At 31.6% G+C, this 18,470-nt stretch overlaps 1 protein-coding gene and 1 long non-coding RNA gene across 3 annotated transcripts; one reads left to right on the forward strand and one right to left on the reverse strand.

Annotated features, from left to right (window-relative positions):
- Nucleotides 1-2,977: 2,977 nt before the first annotated feature.
- LOC145559584 (mitochondrial import inner membrane translocase subunit TIM14-1-like) lies at nt 2,978-12,841 on the reverse strand. The gene is made up of 3 exons (XM_081620993.1): nt 12,672-12,841; nt 5,594-5,766; nt 2,978-3,393 (listed from the first exon to the last, which is right to left on the reverse strand). Exons 1-3 carry the CDS (start codon nt 12,672-12,674, stop codon nt 3,237-3,239), a joined length of 333 nt encoding a protein of 110 aa, XP_081477119.1. The 5' UTR covers nt 12,675-12,841; the 3' UTR covers nt 2,978-3,236.
- Nucleotides 12,842-14,717: 1,876 nt separating this feature from the next.
- LOC145558416 (uncharacterized) lies at nt 14,718-17,946 on the forward strand. 2 transcript variants are annotated; one of them, XR_014092462.1, is made up of 4 exons: nt 14,718-14,988; nt 16,232-16,297; nt 17,066-17,132; nt 17,309-17,946. It is a non-coding gene; the product is annotated as an uncharacterized LOC145558416 (long non-coding RNA). The 2 variants fall into 2 exon arrangements; XR_014092463.1 differs by having other exon boundaries at nt 14,721-14,988; nt 16,239-16,297; nt 17,309-17,943.
- The last annotated feature ends 524 nt before the right edge of the window (nt 17,947-18,470 follow it).

Here is an 18,470-nt window from a genome sequence, read left to right on the forward strand (position 1 = left end):
ATTATTTTGATTTTGGATAAACATTCTCTTCGAGTAATTAATTACTTGTATACTGATTACCATTAAACAATCAAGTTTAGGGATACATGACGCACTCGTTAAAATCTTAAGAATAAATGGTAAAATTTTCATATAGATTACCGTTCCAAATAGCTTAAACTTAACAGTAATACAATATTACAGTAACAATCATGACATGACAAGAAAATGAGAGCAATTCATATAAATAGTTCTGGTGTTTATACCAGTCAAATAGTGTACAAGTTTGAATATACCTGTATATGCTCATTCACCTTCACCGACTTTGAAGACACAGGCGAAGGCATCTAGCCATGGTTTTGGTGGAGGGACAGGAAAATAATCTTATTTGCAAGGGTTAAAACAAATATCCTCCACAAATTTAGAATGCAGAGTCGCTATCTTTGGGCTTCCCAACCATCATGTCCTTAGCTTCGTTTATTTTAGAGGCAATATAATGGCTTCCACTGGCATCAGGATGGTTTGCAATCATTACCTTTCTATGAGCCTCTTTGACCTTCTCGCACTCTCCCTGCCATTGTAAGGTCCAGAGATGTACGTTGAAAATTAAAACTTGGAAAAGAAGGAAGAAAAAAAAAATGCAACAATAACCAAATTTCAACAAAATAGGAAAACTTATAAAATAAAATTAAATAAGAAGTAAGAATTGTAGGCTAACATATACTCCATATACATTAGAGACTATAGATAATAGATTTTAAAGTGACAAAGATGCTTAGAAATTTAAGGAGAGAAGCTAAGTAGCCATTAAGCTTCTTGGAATCCCAGTATGTGGCAAAAAGCTCAAAAGTGAAGAATTGGCATCATTAACGGTGTGTTTGGATTGAAGGAAATGGATGGAAAGGACGGAAAGAGGAATGGAAGGAAAGGATGGAAAGAGAAATGGAGAGATGGAGTATCTTTCATTTGGATAGCAAATGAGGAAGGGAGGGAATTAGAAGGGAGAATAATGAAATGATTAAATTGTAGGAAATTGATCCCTCCATTATTGGAGAGATTTGGAAGGAAAACTCACCATTCTTCCCTCCCCTCCTCTTCTCCTCCCTCCCCTTCTTTTCCTTCCCTCTTTTCCAAACAAACTGTAAAGGTTCTTACAACAACATGAAAATGTTTCTAGATATCCAGAAAATACACACTATAATCGCAAAATTAAAGGGACATTGCAACATTTAAGTTGCCTTGAATCTTGTGAAACTGATATTTTGCGCAAGCACAATAGGTAAGCATAAAACTTATACCAATGAAATTGTTTTCGGTCCTAAAATAAATTGGAAGAACATTTTAAGTCACTGTCTTCCAGTTCAAAATAGACCTATTTCACATATAAGTCACGCTAAATTATTGTATCCTTACAAATCGAGATTTAAATTGAGGTTTATTCGGCTAGGTTTCGTATCAGGTCGGTTAGATCAGTTTTTTACAGCTTTAATTATGACAACCACACAATGACTCATTCTATTGTTGTTCTCTTTTCAATGGATACACTTAAACCTTTACGGGTTTCAATGCACATGTTTGATTACGTACATATACTCCCTCTGTCTATATTTTTTTGCTCCATTGCCAAAATGTGAGTCAAACTTTAAAAACTTTGACTACAAATTCTCGTAGTTTTATAGAAGGAAATGTAGTCACGTGGGATTTTGTTTGGTTAGTCTCATAGTAAAGTTAATTAATATCAACTTTTTATAATTTTTACGCGTATGAAATGAAGATATAAAAGTTTTAACACAAAGTCAAATGGGGAAAAAATAAAGGGATAAAGGAGTACAATATAGTTTAAGTAAAAGATCCTACAAAATTAATATTTTGAAAATGCCTTTCAAAACGAAGCCAAAAACATCCTTTATCTGTGTTTACAAAAAAAAAAATTAAAAAAAAAAATAATAAAATAAAATAAAAAATGATACTCCCTCCCCTTATTTAAGTGTTCTGCTTATGCACCACTTTGACCCGTGTTTGCGCTTTATTATACATAAGATTAAATGTGGTTAAAGCATACAAATTCTTCTATGGACCCTAGTCCATCTAAAATAGCTAGACCCCTATGAAAACACAACCTTATATATAAATGAAACACAACTTCATTCTCTTCTTATTCTTCCCACCATCTTTATAAAATTTGGTTTCTTTTTTTTTTACAAAAACACTCTCTTTCTTCTTCTTCTTCTTCTTCTTCTTCTTTTTTTATTATTTTTTTAAAAAAAATCTAATCATTTTGTATTTCTTTATTGAATTTACTTCAATTTTTTTTTTCAAATTCTTATTTTCTCTCTCATCTGTTCTTTGATTTTTTTTTTCTATTAAATTTCTGCATTTAACGTGATGGAACAATTTTAAATTCCCAAATATATCAATCCAGGTTTGTTATTATGAACTCATTGTGATCAATATTAATTTATTTTTTGATTTTGAGATGAATTTGTGGATGAAATAATTGTTTTAATATCAATTGAATTTGTGAAAGCTAATTTGATTGATTTCAATTCGTATCGATTACCTGTTTGTTTTTACAGTTCTCATTAATTTGCATGTTTTTTTTTTTTTGAGATGAATTTGTAGATGAAATCATTGTTCTAACACCAATTAAATTTGTTGAAGTTAATTCGATCGATCAATTCGTATCTATTAAATTGATTACCTGATACTTTTGAACATTTAGTAAACAAAATTTGAACAATTGCAAATTTTGAACATTTGAAAAAAAAAAAATCTGAACATCAAAATTTTCAAACATTTAGTGAAAATATCTGAACAATTGCAATGTACCACGCCTATACTTTTGAACGTTCAGTTAAAAGATCTGAACAATTGCAAAATATGAACATTTAGTAAAAAAATCCGAACATCGCAAATTTTGAACATTTAGTAAAAATATCTGAACAATCGTAATGACCACGTCTATACTTTTGAACATTTAGTAAAAAAATCTGGACAATAAAAAATCTGAACCTCACAATTTTTGAACATTTAGTAAAAATATCTAAACAATCTCAATGTACGCCTATACTTTTAAACATTTTGTAAAAAAATCTAAACAATTGCAAATTTTGAACATTTTGTACAAAAATCCGAACACTGCACCACGTCCATACTTTTGAACATTTGGTAATAAAATATGAACAATCGCCTGTGGTCCAGCTATCCTAGATGGACTAGGGTGCACAATAGACTTATTGCAAATATCCTCCACAAATTTAGAATGCAGAGCCGCTATCTTTGGGCTTCCCAACCATCATGTCCTTGGCCTCGTTGATTTTAGAGGCAAGATAATGGCTTCCACCGGCATCAGGATGGTTTGCAATCATTACCTTTCTATGAGCCTCCTTGACCTTCTCCGCAGCTGCACTCTCCCTGCCATTGTAAGGTCCAGAGATGTACATTGAAAATTAAAACTTGGGAAAGAAGGAAGAAAAAAAAAAAATGCAACAACAACCAAATTTCCACAAAATAGGAAAACTTATAAAATAAAATTAAATAAGTAATAAGAATTGTAGGCTAACATATACTCTATACATTAGAGACTATAGATAATAGATTTTAAAGTGACAAAGATGCTTAGAAATTTAAGGAGAGAAGCTCAGTGGCCATTAAGCTTCTTTGAATCCCAGTTCGTGGCAAAAGCTCAAAAGTGAAGAATTGGCATCATGAACGGTGTGTTTGGATTGAAGGAAATGGAGGAAAAGGATGGAAAGAGAAATGGAGAGATGGAGTATCTTTCATTTGGATAGCAAATGAGGAAGGGAGGGAATTGGAGAGGAGAATAATGAAATATCCAGAAAATACCAAACACTATAATCGCAAAATTAAAGGGACATTGCAACATTTAAGCTGCCCTGAATCTTGCGAAACTGATATTTTGCGCAAGCACAATAGGTAAGCATAAAACTTATACCAATGAAATTGTTCTCAGTCCTAAAATAAATTGGAAGAACATTTTGACTTTCAAGGTAAAGGTAAAAAAAAGAGGGGGGGGGGGGGGGGGGGGGGGGGGGGGGGGGGGGGATAGCAATCCTGTGAATTTATTAGAATATTCTTAGTACATAACCAACACTATCCCCCCTGTATACTTAGATACTTGCAATAGTTTAACTTTTGATTACATTTTTCTTACTTATATAGATATAATTAAAAACCAAATATTATTGTGTAATATGTTTTTAGACTAATCTCACTCAATACATGACTTTCTAATATCAATGTTGCTTATAGTTTTAATTAATATACAATTGCATAAATTTATAGAAAGGAGTGTATGTGTGTGGCAGTTAAATCGTTGCAAGAATTAATGAATAAAAGGACTATATTGACAACATTATCTTCTACATCTATATGATGATAAGTCATGCTGTTATAACTTAAAGCAATGTCTCCTTCACCTGAATTTCACTAAATTTATCTTCTCTAAATTTATTAGCCCTAAACTTATATTATCTGAAGTTATACAAACTTATTTTTTCTTAACTTATTAAGTATCAACTCTAAACTTCTAGCTTATAGTGAACTTTGAATAGAGCTTTGAGAAACCTAAATATACTTCACAATGTAACAAGAGCTCATATAAAATGAGGTAAAATGATGACATAGCTAAATTAAAGATTTTTTTTTTTTTTTTTTAATTTATTGAATTGAGCTCTGCTAGCAGATATAAAAAGTACTCCCTCCGTCCCATAATATAGTTCTTGTTTGTGTTTTTTCAAAGTATTTAAGAAATAGGAGAAGAAAGTGGATAAAGTACATTAATAAATGTGAAAAGTACCATCATAGACAAAAGTTAGAGAGAGAAAGTGGGAAAAAGTACAAGGCATGTGTAAAATTTAAAGGTAAATTAGGAAGGACAATGAATAAAGTTAAAAAAAAAAAAAAAAAAAAAAAAAAAGTGATGGTATGATATTCTTTACTTACTATCCAAAAATATAAACAAGAACAACATTTTGGTTCTCCAAAATAGGAAAACAAGAACTATATTATGGGACGAAGGGAGTATAAAGCAAAGCTTTGATCTAGGGAGTTCAAAACTAGACTAAGCTAGCGGCAAATTAATTTATTGCCCCTTTTGGACCCTACATTTTAGGTTAAGTTAATATTAGACAATTAGTTTTGCAAAGTACAGTAGCTTTTACAATAACCTAGCTTACAATAACATTAGACAATTAGTTTTGCAAAGTACATTAACTTATACAATGCACCATTGCTTAGTTAATTTTTCTACTTGTACTAGATTTTCAGCTAACTAGTCATGCATAGACCTTAGTACCAATGCACCATTGCTTAGTTAAAAACTTCACAATGTGAAAGGGGAAAAAAAAAAGAAAAAGAGGGTAAATAACATTAGACAATTAGTTAGCAATGTAATTTTTACAATAATCTAGCTTACTGGTACATTTTCTGTCTTTCAGCTAATTTTTAAACTTGCACTAGATTTAATGTTCAGCTAACTAAATGTGCACAGACCTTAGCACCATTGCTTAATTATAAAATTTGTGATAGAAACTTATTAGCCCATGCAAGCAAACCTTTAATAGCATAATAATCTTAAAGTTATCACAACTACCTTATACCAAGGACAAGAGCCGCTTCCCTCCTGGTCATCTTGGGTTGAAAACCACCTTCAAAAAACTTTCGAGGTCTTGGTGGACGTGCCTTGTATGCTTGCCAAGCTTGAATTCCATATCTACCAGCAAGAGCAGCAGTGGCAACAGTCATCCCAGCAATTAAAGGAGCTGCCTGGAAACATTCAGCATTTAATATCAAACTCTAAAGTTCACAATAAGAATGCTTCTCGAGGGACAATAAATTCAAACCTCAAACAACCAATGTCCAAAAGGTTCACATTACGATGGAATTTTCAAGAGTACACAAGTCCCAGCTGCCAAAGAATCCATGACAGGCACATATATTCTAATCAACAAAGTCGCTCAACAAGTTCAATCTTCAAACTATATAAATAGTATACAGCAATTTCGGGAGCATGCTTTGAAACTTCACACATGAAAGCACAAAATTTCAAAATGCTAATAGCATGATATAAGAACAAAAAAGGAAAACAGTACTTTTAAAAACCCAAGACTCTGAAAGATCTATATAATGCAAGAAACCCTTACTTTTATCAAACAGCAACAATTGTTATATTTTAGGAAGATTTGTATATTACCACCCAAAAAGAGGTCCTATGTTGAAATTACCACCCATTGAAAAATTTATTTTAAATAACCACCCATTAAATTAAAAAACATTTCAGATTACCACCTTTTTTGAATTTCCGATTGTGGGTCTCACCTGATTAACTTCCCTCCTTTTTTTTCTTCTTTTCTTCGACCTAACACTCTAACTACTCCATTAAACTCAAAATTAAGCTTCTCTCACCAATTTCCTCACTTAATTCTTCCAAAATCATCAATTTTTTCCCTCTTTCTTCCTATATTTCTCTGTCAAATTCTCAACCACCCCTTTAGGGTTAAATCAAAACCCTAACTTCACTTTTTTCTGAAAATTGAATGCTTTGGTTGTACTTGCATGTACTGTTAAAGTCGCCTTCCTGCAAATTAATTGCAAACACGTAACCTAATTGCAAAAAAACCCTAATTTGATTACCCCATGAACCCTAATTCCTAAATTGGCGAAAAACCCTAGTTTATGAAGTAAATGATTATTACCATAGATACGAATAGAGAGTCTGAACTTCAGTAGATAACTTATTCACATGATACCAGTTCAAATTTGGGGAAATTTGGATGAAATTTGGAGCAAAATTTGTGAATTCAAGTTGGAGAATTTATAAACAAGAGAAATCGGGGAGGAAAACAGTCAAAAGAGTCAAATTAGCCGTTAATAGCCGTTATGTGGGACCCTCAACCGAATCAGGAATTTCAATAAAGGTGGTAATCTGAAAAGTTTTTTAATTTAATGGGTGGTTATTTAAAATAAATGTTTTAATGGGTGGTAATTTCAAATCAGGACCCCTTTTTGAGTGGTAATTTACAAATTTTCCTATATTTTAAATAGGTTCTCTTACACTGAATATTCAATAATCTATTTCGTCGAAGTGTCTTTCAAGTAAAAATCAATATCTTCATCACAAAATAGGGAATGTAGCACAAGATGTTCAGTAACCATACTGCTAAGCAGATATACCCAGCGATCAAAGTTTTTGGTTACTTTGCAATGAACAGATATACTGAATATGTACTAGCTAATCAAGACAGCAAGTATACAATTCGTTCCTATGTCCTTGAACCCAAATAAAAATGATTATTAAGGAGTAAAACCCATAGCAATTGTAGAATCATACAGCCTATACTGCCTTTCACAAGATTTGTCCTTCTTACTTATTCTCTCCATTTGTTAAAGAATTGGTTATGGGTATGATTTCTATTACCTTCACGGTCCAACCTGACCGACCCGAATCCACTGATGCCATACCCCTCTCCCAAAACTAATAGTGCATACCCCTCACTACCTGATTGAACGTAGTGAGGTGGAGATTGTACTTGATGTGGTTGATATTATTAGAGCAGAAGCTCACAATTCAACTCAAACCTCAACTACTTCAACAGAAAATCCGAGGTTTACAGCTAAATTTACAGCTTATAACATCAACAAGATCAAAATAAGTGTACAATTTACATAATATTCTCATAAATTACACATGAGTTGCAGGAAAAAAACTAATTATTCCAAATTCAACCCAAAATGGGAAGGGAAACCCCACATCAACAAAAACAGAACAAGTTGACAATAATTGAAAACCGAGCAAAAATACCCAAATCAACGGAAGAAGCACAATCCCAATATAAAACTTCCACAAACAAATCAACCAAATTATTATAACCCCTAAAAGAACGATTTTTTTAACAAAAACCCTACAAAACAAAGCAACAAACAGTTAAAATACTACACAAAACCCTTCACAAATCTTCAGCAGAAGTTAAATTCATGAAGTACCCATTAATTTTAACTTACAATCACAACAATTTATCAAAGAGCTGCAAATTTATCTATCATAATTCGTTACCAATTGATTGAACGAACAATTCAAATTGCAACAAAAGCAGCTAAAAATTTTAATAAAAAAAGGAAAGGATTAAATGAAAAGGGATTACTAACCATTTCGTTTATGATGAATCTATGAAAACAAAAGATTTGGATTTGTAGTCTTTGATTTGTAAAATTGTACTCCTTAAAATTGATATATTGTGTTTCTGGGAAACAAAATTAGGCCTAAAATTTGATTTTATTTTTCGAGTATTGTACTAGAAAGTTCAACGTCAATTGTCAAACTACCAATGTATGTTTGATGGGCATCAATTAAATTTGTGACAATTGTGAGTAGTGTGGCCCAAAAAAATTATTAAGATCTCTTTGAGGACCCTGAAATTCCTTTATTGGCCTTCCGGGCTCATTTAAGAAAATAGTTCTCAGGTGTGTTCTCTTCAACTTAATTTCGGTTTTATTCAGTTTAATTAAGTTCCAATTAGTTCAATTCTGTTCTGAAGTTCCTTTTGTTATAAACAATTCATTTTAGCTCTATTCAGTTCAATTTAGCTTCAATCAGTTCAACTCAGTTTAGAATCAGAACATACCCTTACTCGTTCTGAAATAAGTGCAGTAGTTTGACGGTTATGTATGAAGTGTCGGTTAATGTATGAAAAATAAGTCATTACTTGATATACTCAATATTATTTATTGTTTATTGGAGAAAATTATAAATAAAATTGATATTATGAAAATACACATTTACATACCAAATACGGAGTAACATATAAGACAAATTATTGCACTTATTCTTATAAGGAAGGATTAAACAACTTTTATGCATCTTGAATGGGTATATAAATGTGTGATACCATATTAATATCATCATAGTCCAAAAAACATCTTAAATATGCAACACTAACTGATGTGTTTAACCATTATATTCATTTCTAAATATGTAATGTAAAAAATGCATGACAATACAAGTATTTAACCTTTTATTTTCTTTATTTTTATATTTTATGTTTATATTCTAATACTTTATGAAGCTCTATTCCACACATGTTGAGAAAGAGATATGGAGTATGAGATAGTAAATGAAGAAATCCAATAAACCTCTTTTACAAGTGTCAATTTGCCTTCCTAATTTCTTTCTCAAAATTCATGGTCAAGACTTAAGTTGCAAGAAATATAAAATGAATTAAGTGTCAACATTTAAGATACTTTCTTTAACCTCGATAAAATCACATTTCTATTTTGTTTATCCGAAAGTTCATATGTCCTACTTAACCTGAATTTAACAGGTACACATTTTTCTTTAATTTAAATAATGTTCAATTTGACAAATCTTGATTACATGATATAGTAAAGCTCCTAACCCTTCCCCAATTCTTTCCCCTAAAAATAATAACAAAACAACTTCTACTAACAAAGGTTTATGTCTTTCTTCAAAAACATGTGCTTATTACAAAAGTCGTGAACTCTTAATCACTAGAACATCTTAATTATATAATACGGTGTTAAACGTTAGCTAATTAGCTTCATCAAAAACAATCACCACCCTTTCTATATCCACCCAAATGACCACTTTCACAAAGTATTAATCAACCTCAAATTGGATTACAAATTTACAATGCAAATAACATTATCATGAATGAGCTCACATGTACATCTAGTATGATAAGCTTTTGTGAAGGATGAAATATTATTCTTCCCACTCCACTTTGCTTTAATATGAAGTTTCTATAAATGCAAACAGATAAGAGAAAGAGGTGGAAAGAGTCGTTTAGTTTCCTTTACTCAAAAGAGGTCAGTTGAACCACTGTCACAGTAGACTATATCTTGTTGGAACTTTTAATTTGCTCCCTTTATCTTTTATTGTCACTGACTCCATAAGCAAAGTATTTTCTTTTACACTTTTCTACTGATTTTCCTTTTTTTAAAAAACTCTTTCCGAAAATTAATTTTCTGATTTTCAAAAATCTTTAAATCAATTAATTTTCGGGAAAAAAATGAATATTATTTCCCTACCTTATAAAAAGTGAAAGAATACTCTTATGAATAGTGTTAGGACATTTTTAACCTTGAAAATGTTTATTTACCTTTATACCCCCATTAATGTTTTGTTTGTTTGTCTCTCTATGCATTTTCCCTGATGTGATTTGGTAATGCTTTTCCTCTTTCTTCCTCGTAACTCATAATCGCCCTTGTTACTCTTTACCCCTTCTACCTCTCTACTCTCTCTCCTCGATTTAAGCAAACTATTAGTTCTCCATCGAAGAACCTACCGAGCTTTCTCTTCTCCATTGAAGTAGTTTCCGGGGTGAGGTATTTATTTTATTGTTAATTTGTTATTATTGATCAATTTCACAAATATGGGTTTTATCGTGTATTTAATTGCTCAGTATAATCAATTTAGGATAGATTGCTTTAATTATTCTAAGATTTGCTAACCTTTATAAGTACTATTATGAGAGATTTTGATTTTACATTCTTTTCTATATGAAGCACAAGGAACTATGGAAGCAAGCATTTGTCCAATATAGTGCAAAAGCAACTGTGCTATACAGGGAGATGTGAAGAGGAAAAGCAAGTTGGTCAACTTTTATCCGAAATTGAAATTGATATGAGAAATCAGGCTCAAGTGTGGGTTGGTGAATCGGTTATATTTCAGAAAATAAGAGAAAACTGATGTCCATGATTTTGATATTAAGTTTACAAAGATATTGTCGTATTGGTTTATTTAAAAAAGTTCATGAAAGTGAAATCCGAAAGATCATATGAGTAGTCCTAACTTCTACCAGAAAAGAAAAAAAAAAAGGAAAAAAAAACTAGAATCTAAGACAAAGGTTGGTCAAATACAATAACTAGAAAGTTATTCAAGAGATTGCGGGTATTAATGCCATTGAGATAGTTTAGTTAATTTGGTGACTCTTAAGGTCCAAGGAATAATTGCCCAAGTTTTTACTCATTTGAACCGAAGACAAGCTTGGTAGAAATATGGGAATGAACTTGATTGACAATTTCACACAGTCAATCACTCAATATCTACTGTTTTTAATCCTTGGACCTTATTTCTCCACTTAACTTAGTTTTTGAGGTTACTTGGTCCATTTTGTCCACTGCAATTTTTACCGATTCAAGAAAATAACTTCATTATTTTTGTAACTTTAACAAAATAAATTAGGAAAATTTGCAAATTGCAGCCATTTAAAAAAAAAATTGCAAATTGCAGCCTAAAAGTTCATATAAATTGTAAATTGCAGCCCGATTCAACTTTTTCAACGGTTAACAAGTTGAAAAATCTTCGATTAAGGTTTTAGGGGCCATTTTAGCTCTTAGGGGTCCGAATTGAGCTCAGAATTAGCAAAAAAAAATAACGCAAGTATCTCGTTTTGCGTAACAAAAGTGTATCGATTTGTGGGAAACTGTAAATATGAGACACTTACGTTATTTTTTTTGCTAATTCCGAGCTCAATTCGGGCCCCTAAGAACTAAAATGACCCCTAAAACCTTAACCGAAGATTTTTCAACATGTAAACCGATGAAAAAATTGAATCGGGCTGCAATTTACAATTTATACGAACTTTTGGGCTGCAATTTGCAAAAAAAAATTTAAATGGCTGCAATTTGCAAAATACGAACTTTAAATGGCTGCAATTTGCAAATTTTCCAATAAATTACTGACTTATAATATCAATTTACTCTGTAAAATAAATTATTTCCAAGGCAATCATAGTTAAATGACATTTATTGTAATTATTACGATCATAACTTTAACCAATTAAAACTTAAAGTGAGGTGTATTGGTATCTTATATGAATACAAGAAAAATATAGACATGTGATGTCCTGCTAATTGAATCATTTCAATCTGTAGTTTAAATATAGCACACATTTGCATGTCTAGAACTCAGATACTTTTTACAACAGAAGACTAACTGCAAAAATTCTAAAGTAATTTGCTAAAGTTTTGAGTATTGCTAAGATACATGACATTAAACATATTAATCGCATATGTACAAATAGTTATAATAAAATATATGCAAACATGCATAAGGTATTAAGACTAACTGCAATAACTCAACTTGAAACACTATCTATACCGCGCGCGAACCTCTAGTTTAAGAAGTTTGAGTAGCTCAAAATCAGTCAATGAAAATTAAGCTATGGTTGTTCCTGCCCAAACTCATTCAATTGAAGGGTCATTGCAATTTTTACAAGGATAATAAGGTACAGGTCCTCATTAGGCACCTAATTAATTGAGCCAAATTTTTAACAACCCATCAAACATTATTCCAAGAAAATGCATCCAAGTATAAACATTTCAACAAATACACAAAAATCAGCAAAACCCATCAAGTATTATGCAACATAAACCTGAAAATTTTGAGGAAATAGAAAAAATTGAAAGAGGAAAGAGAGAGAAAGAAGCAGTACTGAGGGGGTGCATATCGTCAAACAGGTGGTGGGCATTGAAAAAACAAAAACCCATAATCAAAGTAATTGAAAAATCATAAACCCACAGATTCAAAGAAACCCTAAAATTCATACATATGCACTCAAACACATGTAAATAATCATCAACAATTCAAAAAATCAACATACAAACATCAACCAAGTAAACAATCATCAATAATTGAGAAAAAATACACTAACCATGAATGAGGAGGCGCCGGTGAGAGGGAACTGATTCCGGTGAGGGGAGAATCGCCGGTGGAGAGATGATCGCCGGTTAGGGTTTTTTAGGTGAGAGAATATAGAATTGAACAGAACGTTGAGAATGTGAGGAATTGTTTCCTGATTCTTCTAAAACCCTTTATTTATTTTAATCTATAATAACAAGAACTTCTACTGTAGATTAGCAATAGTGTATTCCCCGTTATGCCCTTAGTATGTGAAAATACTTACTTGCCCTTGGTACAATTAGGCCCTGTTCTTTTGAGCTTCTAGGCAGAGCAGAGCAGAGCAGGGGCAAGCAGAGCAGAGCAGGGGCAAGATTTTAGCATTATTTTTATTAATATTAATACAACTATTATTATTAATTTTATTATTTTTATTATTATTATTATTATTATTATTATTATTATTGTTGTTGTTGTTATTATTATTATTATTATTATTAATTTTTTTTAATTTTATTTTATTATTATTATTTTTTAATTTTATTATTATTACTATTACTATTACTATTATTATTATTATTATTATTATTATTATTATTATTATTATTATTATTAATGTTGTTACTATTTAATTTAACTACTATTACTATCATTATCGCATTGTACTACCATTATTATTAGTAGTATTAGAATTATTTTTTAATTATTATTATTATTATTATTATTATTACTACTACTACGACTACTACTACTACTACCACTATTATTATTACTACTACTACTACTACTACTACTACTACCACTATTATTATTATTTTTACTACTACCACTATTATAATTGATGGGTGAATGAAAACATAAATAGATGTGTACCACGTTAACATATGTTTATACTGAATAGATAAAAGACGATAATGGTTTAAAATATTCAAATTATTACATATTCAAATTATTAAAACATTGTGGTGAATTAACCATCTACTTCCATATGATCTTCATTTTCATCATCTTCATTGTCATCTTGATCTTCATTTTCATCATCTTCACTGCCATCTTGATATTCATTGTCATCACCTTCATTGTCTCTTTCCGAGCGATTAGCCCTCCAAATTCGGCGTGCTATACGATGTCGCACTTTGGCCATACTAACTTTGCGCCATTGTGCATACATAGTTGAATCTGCTACTCCTATACTTGCGTCATGTTGAATGATTGGTATGCCAAGCTTATGCATCCGAATAAAATTATGTAGTGTGCAAGTGGCTATAATGATTGACATTTGACTCTTTTGTGACACTTGTGGCATGTTATGTAGTATCCTCCACATTTTTTTTAACTGTCCAAATGAACATTCCACCTTCATTCTTAGCGATGAATGAAGCTTATTAAAATGTTCTTTTAATCCTCTAGGTGGCAGTATTCTAAAATCAGGCATATGTATTCTTACTCCCCCGAAGTATGGCGTCATATATCCAAGAGTATTTGGATATGCCGAGTCCGCCAAATAATATTTTCCTGAAATATATATATTTAAGAGTACTTTACACATAATAAATGAAAATATATATTTAATACGTAATTGAAGAATCAGAGTTTACCTGGAGGTGGATGAGGGAAATTAAATTTTGGATCACCCAAACTGTGAATTTTTAATTGTTATAATTTACTTTTTTATTTTCTTTAAATAAAAAAAGGTAACAAATTAGTAAAATATCTTCCTTTTTATATCATTATTTTTCACTATTATTATAATAATGTAGTATTATTGTTCCCAAAAAAAACATGTATTATGTGTTATTATAAAGATCAATATGTATTTAGAAATTGTTAAGACATTATTATTAATAAATAATAAAAAATCTGTATTGTGAATTTTTAATTGTTATAATTTTAAAAAATGTACTTTAATTATTATGTACTTTAATTATTAAGTATTATTAATTATTGGTTTATTGATATTATTAATTGATATTAATCCAGAGCAGCAGAGCAGAGCAGAGCAAGGCAGAGCAGAGCAGCTCTAAAGAACACGGCGCTGAGTCCCTCATCTTTGGTCAGCCTGTTTCCTCCTCTTCCTCTCTCCTCTGTCACGTTCTCATTACTCATTACTTCATTAGCATTCTTCTCCTCCTTTTCCTCTGCTTCACACCTTCCTTCAATTCCCATTTTTTCCCCTCTTTTAAGCTGCCTTGGTCCACTTCTTTTGCTCATTCATGTACGCCACTTTCTCTCTCCTCCTTCTCATCCCCAATTCGCGAACCCTAATGACGGCGTTGGTAATGGTGGCTTTGTAATTAGCCATTGAAAGAGAGTTCAATGAATTCGAGGTCTGGGGTCTCGTTAATTCATCGGTTCGTTTCTTACTCTTTCCCCATCATTACTTTTCAATTTTGCTTCGATTTAATTGGATTTTTTGCTGATTTTTTTTTTCTCGAAAGATAGCAGATTTAATTGTTAGGTAATTTTTTCACAATTGATTTATAGTACTCTGGTTGAATTTCCAGTGTTTTTTTTTTCGCAAATAAAACAAAATTTTTGCTTTATTTAAGCAATTAAGCATACTAAGAACTAATCCTTACTGATTCTTTGCTTTGATTGTGAATAAGGTTTAAGCGTCCTAAGTAAAAATCCTTGCAGAAGCAATTAGACACTACAAGTTTTATGGATAAAGCTTTGAAGCAGCTAGGTATAATGTGAGACTCGGGTGATTAAACATTTAAACTTAGGTTATAGGGTGACATTTATGTTCATGCATTCACGCCCATATATTGCTCCTTGCATATTAGTGTCAAACCTTTAAATAGGCCACATCAAAGATTAATTAATCTCATACGAACCTAGCTTGTTATTTCATTATGATTAATATAATAAGAATAGATTGATTTGGAGATGATATTAGATTTATTGTAGGGATGCTTATTAATTTGTTGTTATTCCTCGGGATGTGTAAAGCTATAGAGAGTATGCTAAATTGTGAAGGTACTAATTTTCTAAGGTAATGCTTTTGTTAGAACATATGGTTATGTTTTTCGTGTTTTCAATCAATTGAACTGTGAAGGGATTATAAAGAATTAAGAATTCATTTTTATGCATTGACTCGGGCTACCAAACCAGTCCATCACAAAACTATGCCTCTTTTCTGCCATTTTGTAGCATTTTTAAAACTCTGATTATCATCCTACTCTAAATTACTCCAAGTTTAGTTAGCTGTGATAAATAGTATTATTTTGAAAAAGATAGTGCAAATTTGGAAGTTGGATGGACTATAGACTGAAAAAAAAAAAAAAAAAAAAAAAAAAAAAAAAAAAAAAAAAAAAAAAAAAAAACAACTATCAGACTTAGAATATGATCACAAGGAGAGAAGGTATTTTAGTATTGTGTATTTTATATACTCTAACAATATATGTTGTCAATTAATCCTGAACAAGCTAAAAGTATGAAACTTATTAGAATATGATGTACTATTTTCCCATTAATACCATTTGATTATATTTGCATACTATTATTGGCATCTTCTATATTATTATTGTCCAAGTATGACAAGGGTGGCTACTTGTTCTTACCATCTTATGTTATGCAAACGCATGGTTCAAGAAAGCAGCAAGAAGCGATGAGGAAAACTTCACGTCTCCACCACAGCTTATGCAGAAAGTGTTGGAGGTACAGCAGATTAGAGCCCCTTAGTCTTTATCTAAATGGATTTTATTTATTTGTTTATTTATCAATCAGCTTCTCAAATTCTTAACTACCCAGAGTTCATCATGATGCAAGTTTGCAGTGTCCCCCCCCCCCCCCCCCCCCCCCTTTTTTGGTTGTGTGATTATACCCTTAAACCTCTGCACATCTGAATTGTGTACAATAAGTATGTTTAGTTTTTCCTTTGACAGTTGGACTGGTTTCACTTTATACCATTTAGTCTTGTGTCTTGTTTAAAAAAAAAAAAAAAAAAATTAAAAAAAAAAAATTAAAAAAAAAAAAAAAAAAAAAAAAAAAAAAAAACGATCAAATCCTCTAGAATTATTGAGTCTGGTTGTTCAAATGGAATGGATTTGTTTTTATTATTTAAAAATTCGAAAGATAAATTGAATATTCTATTCATCCTTAATCAAATACCAATCATTCCTGAGCTCAAATCGGAGAGGAGAATTATAATTTCTCTTGTAGTAATTAGCACTTCAGAGATTATAAAGGTCTTTGATAGTTTGTCTATACACCGTGAACAATGCCAGCTCCTCAATAATCCGAACTTAAGTTGGCTGTAGTCGTTAATTTTTTGCTCTACTTTTTAGTTTTTATTTTCCTATTTTTAATGCTTTAATTTTGTTCAATTTTGCCTATTTTGTTTTGCCCATCTTGTTTCCCTGTTATGTGTTGAAATCTATTTGCCCTATTTTGTTTTGAAATCTATTTTGCCCTGTTTTGTTGAAGGAACTAATATAACCAGAAGGGAAGCCCAGCAACGTTGTGTAGAAGCTGCTTTTGATGAATTTGGCTGGTAGGTTACCTGAAGAAAACTTCGATCTTTTGTTTGTATTATCATTTTCTTCTCTGCCTCTCTATGATTCCTTAATATGTGAGGCTTTATGTATCAATAAGCTTGGCTTTACTGCTACAGTTACATATATCCTTTATGGAGATACTGTCCTAAAATACTACTCCATGCCTTTCCAGTATGGAGATGATGTCCTGTTCCTAGGAAACAAAGCAGTGCTGGGTTGTAGGGGATCCTCAAATACCTCGAGAACTGATACTGAGCTAGCACTCGCAGAGCACCAAGGCAAGTATATGACAGGATTGGCAGCAGTTTTCAAGAGCCTTGCCTATCCTTGATCTTCCTCCATCATTCAGGTTTCTGTCACATCCGATGGATTCCAAATGATGTACCCCTTCGACTGAATTGTATATGTCCCATTTATTATATTGATATTTTGGTTTTCAGATATAGCCATCTGGCCTCTGTATAGATTTATAGGGCTTTTTGGTTTTCAATTTCTTGTTTTTCTTGATGTTATTTTTTTTATTATTTTTTATTTTGGGTGATGTATTCATGGAGTAAAGTTGGTGTACAAAATTATTTGTTTTGATGATGGTATAATAAGAATGTTACACCATTACAAATGGCAAAAAAGATTTTAGCTTGCTTTTCTTTCTGAGGTCTAATGGTTGTAAGTTACTGTGTTTCTCTGCTGTCTTTTTATTTTGTCTGTTTGAAATTACTTTCTAATTTCTATACAATACTTTTATTGACTATTTGTTCTATTCAAATTAAGAGTATATAGCCTTAAGTCATTACAAGGAATGTTAATCTTCCTTTTAGCCATTTTTTTTTTTTTTTTTATTATTATTATTATTATTATTATTATTATTATTATTATTATTTCTCAAAAACAAAAAAGTCATACAACCTACAATAAATTAGTGGGAAGCCGAGATACAATCTGGGCCCCCACTCCTCTAGCTATAGCAAAGCCTACCCTAGTAAAAATATGAGTTGTAGCACGTGCTCCAATGTCTTGCGTTGTCGAGAACCTCTGAATTCGCTTAAGCAACGCAACAACCTCCTTCTCTAATTCACCAAATGAAGAAAAGGAGAAGGGAATGAACCCATATCCAATCGCCTGACAACGAGCCTCATACTTAACCCGCTTCCGATGAGCTGCATCAGCCACAACCCGTCCAGGAATAAAGTCAGATAGCCCTAACCGTGTCAAAGGAGAAGATCCTGTCAAATCTACACAAACATCGCGACCACGATCCCAAGAATAAAGTAACACATCAGCAGGTATGAGGGCCTCGTCGTTCCCTCCAGACAACCCAATGTCAACCTCTTTCC

This window comes from Chenopodium album, chromosome 9 (assembly GCF_948465745.1).
Source record: "Chenopodium album chromosome 9, dcCheAlbu1.1, whole genome shotgun sequence".
Lineage (NCBI taxonomy): Eukaryota > Viridiplantae > Streptophyta > Magnoliopsida > Caryophyllales > Amaranthaceae > Chenopodium > Chenopodium album.